Source organism: Entelurus aequoreus, linkage group LG10 (assembly GCF_033978785.1).
Source record: "Entelurus aequoreus isolate RoL-2023_Sb linkage group LG10, RoL_Eaeq_v1.1, whole genome shotgun sequence".
In the NCBI taxonomy this organism is placed as follows: domain Eukaryota; kingdom Metazoa; phylum Chordata; class Actinopteri; order Syngnathiformes; family Syngnathidae; genus Entelurus; species Entelurus aequoreus.
In genome coordinates, this window is record NC_084740.1 from 69658907 (window position 1) to 69671282 (window position 12376).

The following is a 12376-nucleotide window of genomic DNA, read 5'->3' on the forward strand; positions in this document are numbered from 1 at the left end:
TTTTTTTTTTTTTTGTTGTATTATTATTATATATATTTTTTAATATATATTTATATTTTATATATATATTACATCATATATTTTAATATTACTGTATATATACACATATTTTTTGTATTTGACATAAATCCATCCTTCCATGTATTTTTTTACCGCTTGACCCTCTCGGAGTCGGGGGGTGCTGGAGCCTATCCCAGCTGCATTCAGGCGGAAGGCGGGGTACACCCTAGACATATATACATACATATACATATATATATATACACATACATTTATATATATATATATATACACACACACACACACACATATATATATATATATATATATATATATATATATATATATATATATATATATATATATATATATATACATCAGTGTTTCCCATAAACTGCCAAGATACCTGTGGCGATGGGGGCGTGGCTATGGGCGTGGCGATGGGCGTGGTCACCATGACATCATCGAGTAATTTGCATAATTTACTACAATGATTTGATTTTCTCTAAAAAGGCTCAAAAAATGTATACTTACTAATTAATAATAACAGTTTTGTTTTAAACGTCCATCCATCCATCCATCCATTTTACAATATAATTACAACACTTTATGTACATATTTATATACAGATTTGAACAATAAGTTATTCACTGAAATATATTTATTAATTGTGGTTCTTACAAAAAATATATCTTATAAAATATAAAAGCTAAAATGTCTCAAAGCTCTGCCCCTTTAATTAGTGCATACTAAATAATTTAACTTTAGCCTACTACTACAACCATATTATTTACCAGCAACATAAAGTGAAACAGAGGCAGAGGTGTCCTGCCACAGTCAGTAACAAATAAACAGAAAAGAGTAGTGGTGGTAGATAGACACAGAGCTTCATCAAACATCTGATCCACTGAACAAAGAGCTCCAAAAATCTTGAACTTTAGACTGCCATCAGTTTTACTCCCTACACTTAACCATGTGTTTCCTACTGCCTGCAGACTTTGCACCCTTCTTCAGTTTTGTAAAGTAAATCTGAACAGCCGATATGGGCATCTACATCAACTATATGATTTGCCTGAGAAGCTGGAGAGGACCAAAAAAAAAAAAAAAAAAATTTTTTTAATTTTTTACATTTTTTTTTTATTTGTGGCGGACGTAATTCTTTCGTGGCGGGCCGCCACAAATAAATGAATGTGTGGGAAACCCTGTACATACATACATATATATATATATATATATATGTACATACATGTATAAATATATACATATACATAGATACACATATATAAATACATATCTACATATATAAATAAATACAGTATATATGTATATATATATATATATATATATATATATATATATATATATATATGTATATATATATGTATATATATATATATATATACACATACATACATACATACATACATATATATATATATATATACATATATATATATATATATATATATATATATATATATATATATATATATATGTACATACATGTATAAATATATACATATACATAGATACACATATATAAATACATATATACATACCTACATATATAAATACATACAGTATATATGTATATATATATTTATATACAGTTGCAGTGGTAATTGTACACACATATACAGTATATATATACATATATACACTTATATACATATATACAGTATACACACATACTGTACATATGCAGTATATAAATATATTTTAAATCCATTATTGAACATTTCTAATTTAGAAATTAGGATGAATTAGACTCGCGATTCAGATGTAAAATCGACTTTTTGGGGGGGGCGTGTAAGAAAACCAAGCACAGCTTCTCAGGGGTTATAAAAGTGTCTTATCTAAAAGACAGGCCGATGCAGTGAAGAGAAGCAATACAACATAAATCCCAAGTAATGTGTTGTTAGACAAGAGATTACCAAAATAACACTGGAAACAGATTACTGTTATCCCGTTACTCATTAGCATTAGCAATTAGCGTTTGATCGTTTTTCCCCGATCAGACTTTCTGCTTCAAGAGGGCTTTTTTTGAGGATCAAAACCGAAACAGATTGATTCACCGCCAGCATCAAAAGACACCTTTTAGAAGGAAGGGTAGATTACGTAAAGAGTGAGGAAAATGGAAAACCCTGTTCACGGTCGATCGATCAGAACAAACAAGGCGTTCTTTTTGGCAACACACACACACACACACACACACACACACACACACACACACACACACACACACACACACACACACACACACACACACACACAGCTACTTACAAAGTGACGTGCAGCCAGAACAGAGTCCAATACTTTGAACAAACAGTCATTGATCAGCAATGAGGTCATGGAATGGCTGCCAGGCAAAGACCTAGACCACATGTGCAGCTGTAGGAAGGGAAAACAGCCTTATTGTGTCCATCCACCAATGTAAACATCCAGGCACTCGCACATCTAATCACACAGACTGAATATATTATCTGACAATATCTACAAAATATTGCAATTTTCGCTTTACATTAGCTTAGAATTGTAACTACTGCAAAAAAATAATAATCAACAAACACAATGTAAAATACTACATAAACATACATTTTTGTAAAAATTGCACCGACACAGTTACCACCTTTGGTATCGACGCTAAATCGGTTGTATTAATTGAATGTATTGTAACGGGCTGTCAAAAAGAATGAGTTAACTCATGTGATCAATCACAAAAATGATTGCCTTAATGTTGAATACACGCGGATTCATCACACAAATAACTATTTTACGTACAGTAGGAAAGAGATTCTATGGCCCCATGGACCTGACATATGAAACGTGACAAATTGGGGGGTTGCACTACCCACTTAGGCCGACCGATGGCAGTGGAGTGTTGAATATCTAAAATGTGTTTTGTGGCAATCCCAACCTTGACCACAGTTGCTACGTAGAGCAGCGCTTTCCATCGTTTTCAGCCGACTACATTGCAAAATGATTAACCCCTCACCCCCCTTGTCTCTTTCTTTCACACGAGATCCACCCAGGACTTGGACCATATGAATCCCTTAACTACTTGTACATGCTCCTTTGCCTTAACTCCGGACAGCAGACCTTCTCAAATAGTGGAGCGGGCCCCCGTAAGTGTGTGACCCCGGGGAACATGCTTTATCAGTATCATGCAGTATCATGCGTCAGAGCCAGCTTCGAAAAGCTGCGCACTACAAAACAATCTCCCAGAATTTTGAGGAAATAACTGATGTACATTGAAGTAAAACATGAAGAAAACATTCCTGTATGACATTCTGACATTAAAACGGCATTTGTGTCCAAATATTGGGGTCATTTCTAAGTTAATTTTAATTATGAAAGCCAGTAATAACGCGTGATTAATCCAAATATGTAAATGCGATTAATCTGATTTTTTAAAACAGCACTAATTTAAACAATAAATGCAATATATAACATCTAAATATGTTATTTATCTTTAGAATTTTTAAATAATGAATGAGGGAAAAACGGAAATTTCAGTTTTTGGTCCGGCCCTCACTGACTCGGGACCATTGCAAAATGATGTGCGTCCCAAAGTTAGCAGCCTTGGCGTCACTATAGACAGCGATTTTAAACTTGACAAACAAGTCAATGGCGTTTTTAAAATCGTGTTTTTATCATCTTCGTCTTTTAGCAAAAGTAAAACCGTTTTTATCTTTTAACCTTTTTGAACAAGTCGTGCATGCTTTTATTTCAAGTGGCCTGGACTACTGCAATGCTGGCATTAGTCAAAAAGCTCTCTCCCGGTTGCAGTAAGTCCCGAACGCGGCAGCACGACTTTTAACAGGGGCCAGGAAACGCCAGCATATAACCCCAATTCTTGAGACTTTGCACTGGCTCCCTGTTCATTTTAGAATTGATTTTAAAACCTCGCTGTTGGCTTTTAAAGCTTTACATGGACTGGCACCTCAGTATATCTCGGACCTCATCCAAATTTACAATCCTGCGCACGCTCTGAGGTACGAGAGCCAGCTCCAGCTCATGGTGCCCAAGACCAGACTTAAAACCAGGGGAGACAGGGCCTTCTCTGTGGTCGGCTCTAAGCTCTGGAACACTCTGCCCCTCCATGTTTCAACTGCTCCTACAGTGGAGTGTTTTAAGCATACTTGCCAACCCTCCCGAATTTTCCAGGAGACTCCCGAATTTCAGTTCCTCTCCCGAAAATTTCTCCCGATTTCCAGCCGGACAACAATGCACGCCCCCTCCAGGTCCATGCGGACCTGAGTGAGGATAGCCTTTCGTCATGTCCGCTTTTTCTCCATATAAACAGCGTGCCGGCTAAGACACGTTATAACATCTACAGCTTTTGGAGAGTGCACAACTGCACACAAAACAAGAAGGAAACGAAGAAGAGACAGTCATGGTGACGACGAGTAAGAAGAAGTACGCTTGCAAGTCATCAGAGAGGGTGTTGAGCATGGTTAGAAAGATAGTGACAGAGAATAGAACGAGGATGGACAATTCAACCCTATACTCACTCTTTTCCTGCAAATTAAATTTCACAGATGCTGCCCATACCTATGCTCCTTCAAAGGCTGTGCTACTGGCTGCAAAGCATTGCACTTTCAAATACAACAATGAGTAGAGGAGTGTTATGTGTGTATATGTGTAAATAAATGAACACTGAAATTCAAGTATTTATTTTATATATATATATATATATATATATATATATATATATATATATATATATATATATATATATATATATATTCAAGTATTTCTTTTATATATATATATATATATATATATATATATATATATATATATATATATATATATATATATATATATATATATATATATATATATATATATATACACTACCGTTCAAAAGTTTGGGGTCACATTGAAATGTCCTTATTTTTGAAGGAAAAGCACTGTACTTTTCAATGAAGATAACTTTAAACTAGTCTTAACTTTAAAGAAATACACTCTATACATTGCTAATGTGGTAAATGACTATTCTAGCTGCAAATGTCTGGTTTTTGGTGCAATATCTACATAGGTGTATAGAGGCCCATTTCCAGCAACTATCACTCCAGTGTTCTAATGGTACAATGTGTTTGCTCATTGGCTCAGAAGGCTAATTGATGATTAGAAAACCCTTGTGCAATCATGTTCACACATCTGAAAACAGTTTAGCTCGTTACAGAAGCTACAAAACTGACCTTCCTTTGAGCAGATTGAGTTTCTGGAGCATCACATTTGTGGGGTCAATTAAATGCTCAAAATGCCCAGAAAAAGAGAACTTTCATCTGAAACTTGACAGTCTATTCTTGTTCTTAGAAATGAAGGCTATTCCACAAAATTGTTTGGGTGACCCCAAACTTTTGAACGGTAGTGTGTGTGTATATATATATATATATATATATATATATATATATATATATATATATATATATATATATATACATACATACATACATACATACATACATACATACATACATACATACATACATACATACATATATATATATATATATATATATATATATATATATATATATATATATATAATAAATATATATATAGCTAGAATTCACTGAAAGTCATATATATATATATATGAAATACTTGAATTTCAGTGAATTCTAGCTATAAATATACTCCTCCCCCTTAGTCCCGACCCCGCCCCCGACCCCGCCCACCTCAACAACACCCCGCAATCTCCCGAATTCGGAGGTCTCAAGGTTGGCAAGTATGGTTTTAAGTCTCGTCTTAAGACCCACATTTATTCTTTGGCTTTTTTTGATTGATTGATTGAAACTTTTATTAGTAGATTGCACAGTTCAGTACATATTCCGTACAATTGACCACTAAATGGTAACACCCGAATAAGTTTTTCAACTTGTTTAAGTCGGGGTCCGCGTAAATCAATTCATGGTAAACACTACGTGAGTTGTGTCTCTGTTGTCCTCTGTGTTTTTAAAATTTTGATTTCTATTTATTGTTTTAATTGGTTTTACCCTTTGAAATCGTTTTAAATTATATTTATTTGTATATTGTTTTTATATTCATTTCTTTTTTGTTTTTATTCAGTTATTGGTGGAGCTAAGGATAATATTTCAATATTTTTTTTAATATTGTTGTGCAGCACTTTGGAAACATTTTTGTTGTTTAAATGTGCTATATAAATAAAGTGGATTGGATTGGATTGAAACAACCAAATAGAGGGACAGTACATCTCTTGTTGCAGTAGTAGCATTAATATGGTCGACTTTAGTAGTTTTGAGGGTAAAGCTAATTAAATGAGCTTTAAAAATAGTTGTTTAAAAATAACACAATTATTGTATTATATTGTATTTTATCGGTTCTGCTTTCTTCTTAGTCTGAACCACATTTCAATTGTCTCCCTGTTTCAAATTAGAAATGGTCTCAGCTGACGAGGTGCTTAATAAATTGAGCGCGCTCCACCTTGACAATATCCCCTCCAGATTCCTCAGTTACTCTGCCACCACCATTGCTCCTATAATCACACACATAATTAACCTCTCAATTAAACAAGGCCAAGTACCCAAGGATTTCAAGATAGCAAGAGTAACCCCCCTTTTTAAAAAAAAGGTAGCACATTAGAACCTGGCAACTACCGACCTGTTTCTATTCTCAGTTCCCTTTTGAAAGTAATGGAAAAAATAGTTTATGAACAGGTCGATAGATACCTTGCTACTAAAAAACTCATGTACAAATTCCAATCCGGCTTCAGAACTAACCACTCCACTGACACATGCCTTCTCTATTTGACCGACCACATCAAACATGAAGTGGGCGCGGGCAAATACTGCAGCATGGTCATGCTGGACCTTCAGAAGGCCTTTGACACCGTTAACCACGCTATACTGTTGGATAAGCTTGAGGCAATCGGATTTGATAAAACCTCATCGAGCTGGATGCAATCTTACTTGGAGGGGAGGGAACAGGTGGTAGAGGTGAACGGCACCGTGTCCCCCCACCCCCTCTCAGTAAGCTGTGAGGTCCCCCAAGGCAGTATATTAGGGCCTTTACTGTTCCTAATATACGTAAATGACATGTCATCACCATACGACTGTGAATTATTCTTGTTGGCGGATGACTCGGCCCTGCTGGTATCCGGCAAGGACAAGTCACAGGTGGAGAAAATCCTCAGTGCTGAACTCCTTAGTATTTGCACCTGGCTCGCTGACAATAAACTATCCATACACTTGGGTAAAACAGAATCCATCCTATTTGGGTCCCAAATCAATCTCAAGAAAGTCAGTGACTTCACTATAAAAGTGGGTGACATTGTTATCACCAGGAAAGATGAGGTCACCTACCTAGGTTCCATTCTAGAGGCTAATCTTTCCTGTGATAAAATGGCAACCAAGGTAATCAGAAAGGTCAACCAACGAACGAGATTTCTCTACAGAATCTCCTCTCTGGTCAACAAAAGCACCTTGAAGAAGCGGGAAATCTCGTTCAACCCTTTTTCGATTACGCTTGCACCTCCTGGTACCCTAGCACCTCCAAATCTAGACTCCAAACATCCCAGAACTAGCTAGCCAGGTTACTTTTAGACCTCCACCCCAGATCACACCTCACTCCAACCCACTTCTCCAAAGTGGGCTGGCTCAGGGTGGAGGACAGAGTAAAACAACTTGCACTGAGCCTAGTCTATAAAATCCGCTACACCTCCCTGATACCGAAGTACATGTCAAACTACTTCCTTAACGTAAATGACCGCCATAACCACAACACCGGGGGGAGCTCCACAAACCACGTTAAACCCAGATTCCGATCTAACAAAGGTCTTAACTCATTCTCTTTCTATGCCACATCAATATGGAATGCACTCCCAACAGGTGTAAAAGAAAGGGCATCTCTATCCTCCTTCAAAACCGCACTAAAAGAACACCTCCAGACAACTTCAACCCTAAACTAACACTCTCCCTTCCACATCCCACCTCCCCGGATTGTAAATAATCAAATTTAATAATCAAATGTAGATACTTATTCTTATGCTTTCTGTTCTCTCTCTCTATGTCCACTACTTGCTGTACATATCCTACCAAGTCAGTCCTACACTGTTTCAATGTCCATTTCCGCTAGCCTGTGCATCGGTTGGGGACATCTCTGCGCTGCTGACTCGTCTCCGCTCGGGACGGTTTCCTGCTGGCCCCACTATGGACTGGACTCTCACTATTATGTTGGATCCACTATGGGCTGGACTTTCGCTGATATGTTGGATCCACTATGGACTGGACTTTCACAATATTATGTCAGACCCACTCGACATCCATTGCTTTCGGTCTCCCCTAGAAGGGGGGGGTTACCCACATATGTGGTCCTCTCCAAGGTTTCTCATAGTCATTCACATCGACGTCCCACTGGGGTGAGTTTTTCCTTGCCCTTTTGTGGGCTCTGTACCGAGAATGTCATTGTGGCTTGTGCAGCCCTTTGAGACACTTGTGATTTAGGGCTACTGTATTTCCTTGAATTGCCGCCAGGTATATAGTATGCGCATGCCTCGATTTACCGCCGGGTCAAACTCGTTTCGCGAAATAATTAGCGCATGCCTGGAATTACCGCCGGGTCAAACTCGTTTCGCAAAATAATTAGCGTATGCCTGGAATTACCGCCGAGTAAGTCACGATGAGGAAGCGGACACAGACGAAATTATTTCAAACGACGGTGCTGTAGTTTTGGACGTACATGTCGGACAAGGTGACGGAGAAATGGACGACGCTGAAGATGAAGAGGTCTTAACAACTGATGGATCTCCACAGGATGTAGTACAAGTGCCGTAGTAGATGTCCATCAAGGTGCAGTGGGGGAAGCATCTGTCAGTAATGCCGACAGGAACATTTTCAGTTTGTTCAAGTTCAAATTATATTTTCTCTCTGGCCTCACGGATGTTGTTTACATTGATTGATAATGTTTGTTGTTACAATCGTAGTTAAGAATTAAAGTAGCATGTTTTATTTTCAATTTTCAATTTTTACATACAGAAAAATGCGTACGTAATTGTTGAATGACCCCTTGTAAAAAATAAAGAGTGTCACGTTACAATTGCCTTTTCAGACCCAAACAAAAAGAACTCCCGGGATGATTCATTGTGCTTTAAATTTTATTGCGTCATTAAAGGCCTACTGAAACCCACTACTAACGACCATGCAGTCTGATAGTTTATATATCAATGATGAAATCTTAACATTGCAACACATGCCAATACGGCCGGGTTAGATTAGTAAAGTGCAATTTTAAATTTCCCGCGAAAGATTCTGCTGAAAACGTCTCGGTATGATGACGTTTGCGAGTGACGTCACAGATTGTGCGGACATATTGGGACACCATTGTGGCCAGCTATTAAGTCGTCTGTTTTCATCGCAAAATTCCACAGTATTCTGGACATCTGTGTTGGTGAATCTTTTGCAATTTGTTTAATGAACAATGAAGACAGCAAAGAAGAAAGCTGTAGGTGGGATCGGTGTATTAGCGGCTGGCTACAGCAACACAACCAGGAGGACTTTGAGTTGGATAGCAGACGCGCTACCGTGAGTACAGCTTTGGCTTCCAAACATTTGATCGCTTTCCCGTACGTGCGTGCCGCTATGTGCATGCCACGTACGTAACTTTGGGGAAATATATGTGCTGTATGAACTTTACGGAGGTGAACGGTACTTTGGGCTGTGGGATTGAGTGTGTTGTGCGGGTGTTTGATTTGTATTGGTGGGTTGTATGGACGGGAGGGGGGAGGTGTTTATTATGCGGATTAATTTGTGGCATATTAAATATAAGCCTGGTTGTGTTGTGGCTAATAGAGCATAAATCGGTCTTGTGTTTATTTACTGTTTTAGTCATTCCCAGCTGAATATCAGGTCCCACCCGCCTCTCACAGCATCTTTACTATCTGAATCGCTTCCACTGCCCTCTAATCCTTCACTCTCACTTTCCTCATCCACGAATATTTCATCCTCGCTCAAATTAATGGGGTAATCGTCGCTTTCTCAGTCCGAATCGCTCTCGCTGCTGCTGGCCATGATTGTAAACAATGTGCAGATGTGAGGCGCTCCACAATCTCTGACGTCACGCTACTTTTTTTTATCAGCGACCAAAAGTTGTGAACTTTATCATCGATGTTCTCTACTAAATCATTTCAGCAAAAATATGGCAATACCGCTTAATGATCAAGTATGACACATAGAATGGACCTGCTATCCCCGTTTGGATAAGAAAATGTCATTTCAGTAGGCCTTTAAGCGATGTCATGATGGTATCCTTACATCATACTCAAATTTATAAGCACATGCCTAAATTTACCGCATGCCTTTGGTAAGCGCCGGAGTAAGAAGAGGTTTAAATTAATTACCGCCCGAGCGCTAATTCGAGGAAATACGGTATATAAATAAACAGTGATTGATTGATTGATACCATGAATCAATTTAAGTGGACCCCGACTTAAACAAGTTGAAAAACTTATTGGAGTGTTACCATTTAGTGGTCAATTGTACGGAATATATACTGCACTGTGCAATTTACTAATAAAAATTTCAATCAATCAATCAATACATTTTTTGTTGCAGTAGCAGCATCGACTTTAGTAGTTTTGAGGGTAAAGCTAATTAAAATAGCTTTAAAAATAGTAATTTAAAAAATAATACAATTATTGTATTATATTGCATTTTATAGGTTCTGCTTTCTCCTTAGTTTGAACCACATTTCAATTGTCTCCCTGTTTCTCCCTCCTGAAGCTTGGTTTAGATTCCAAAAAAAAAACATTAACTACTTTACAAGCAACACTCATGACAATTGTTATTTATTGTATGTAGTTTAAAAAACAACAACAACACATTTAAAACTCACTTGACCGCTGTGACGTGTCACTTTCTGCCTGTCGTTCCTCAAAAAAAAGGAAAGACAAAAAAAATCATGCTAGCCCCAGTTATGCTAGCCAGAGTGACCCGCCATTTTGTTTGTTTATATTGCAGCGGCCAATCAGCTGCGAGCTACGTCAATCACTCAGCCAATCGCGTGTCGGCTTGCTCGCACTCTGCGTACCAGTTCTTTGCAGGCCACACACACACATACACACACACACACACACACACACACACCTACACACAGTACTTGTAATAGTCATGATTGGTTATGAACAATAGCCACACCATGCTTGTGACTTTGTCGTGATGTTTTCAGCGCGGAGTGGAACAATAACAACCTGCGGGGAGTTTCTCCACAGTTCAGCGGATAAGGTGAAAGTGACCAGCTGAGCGAGAATGTTCTGTCTCCTCCTCCTCCTCCTCTTGTCATTCCTGGTGCAAGGTACGGTCACCAACAACCGAATGATGAATATTGTGTCTTTTTGAACGTATAGTGACGAAGCCACGCGTAGTGTCCGTGGAAAAAGTTACTATCAACAACTTAGTGCTTGCTACCGAGCAATGAGATAACAAACCGTGTCTCGCAAACTACATAACAAATCGATGCGGTTTGTATGTATACATACAAACCGCATACTCACTGTATACAGTGAGTAGGACAGTACTAACTACATAGCACAGAAGCACAGGATTTCCCACAGGACTGCAATGTATTTGTGGCAGTCTTCGATGTTGCCTTTAAATGACATCATTGTCTAATTGTGCATTTCATCTGATATTTTTAATACTGGCTGTTAATATGTTCATATATTTGATATTAAGTTCACTATATATATATATATATATATATATATATATATATATATATATATATATATATATATATATATATATATATATATACACAAAGACATGCACCTGGGGATAGGTTGATTGGCAACACTAAATTGGCCCTAGTGTGTGAATGTTGTCTGTCTATCTGTGTTGGCCCTGCGATGAGGTGGCGACTTGTCCAGGGTGTACCCCGCCTTCCGCCCGAATGCAGCTGAGATAGGCTCCAGCAACCCCCGCGACCCCGAACGGGACAAGCGGTAGAAAATGGATATATATATATATATATATATATATATATATATATATATATATATATATATATATATATATATATACACAGTATGCATATATATATATATATATACCTGTATATATATATATATATAATGTACATACTGTATGTATATATATATATATATATATATATATATATATATATATATATATATATATATATATATATATATATATATATATATATATATATACACATATATATATATATGTGTATATATATATACATACACATGTGTATATATGTATATACTTGTGTATATGTGTATATATATATATATATATAAAAAAAATGTAAACCTTTATTTATAAACTGCAACATTTACAAACAGCTGAGAAACAATCAAAATAAGTATGGTGCCAGTATGCTG

The 12376-nt window shown here is 37.2% G+C and overlaps 1 protein-coding gene and 1 long non-coding RNA gene across 4 annotated transcripts in view; one reads left to right on the plus strand and one right to left on the minus strand.

Annotated features, from left to right (window-relative positions):
- LOC133658974 (uncharacterized) overlaps window positions 1-10941 on the minus strand; it is a 139648-nt gene extending 128707 nt beyond the window's left edge. For both annotated transcript variants that reach the window (XR_009827578.1, XR_009827577.1), the window contains exons 1-2: window positions 10861-10941; window positions 2284-2391 (exon numbers count right to left, since the gene is read on the minus strand). This is a non-coding gene — a long non-coding RNA (uncharacterized LOC133658974). The remainder of the gene's footprint in view (window positions 1-2283; window positions 2392-10860) is intronic.
- A 118-nt stretch (window positions 10942-11059) lies between these two features.
- pla1a (phospholipase A1 member A) overlaps window positions 11060-12376 on the plus strand; it is a 24576-nt gene continuing 23259 nt past the window's right edge. For both annotated transcript variants that reach the window (XM_062061541.1, XM_062061542.1), the window contains exon 1: window positions 11060-11319. In XM_062061541.1, coding sequence (XP_061917525.1) covers window positions 11274-11319 — 46 coding nt within the window. In that variant the 5' untranslated portion in view covers window positions 11060-11273. The remainder of the gene's footprint in view (window positions 11320-12376) is intronic.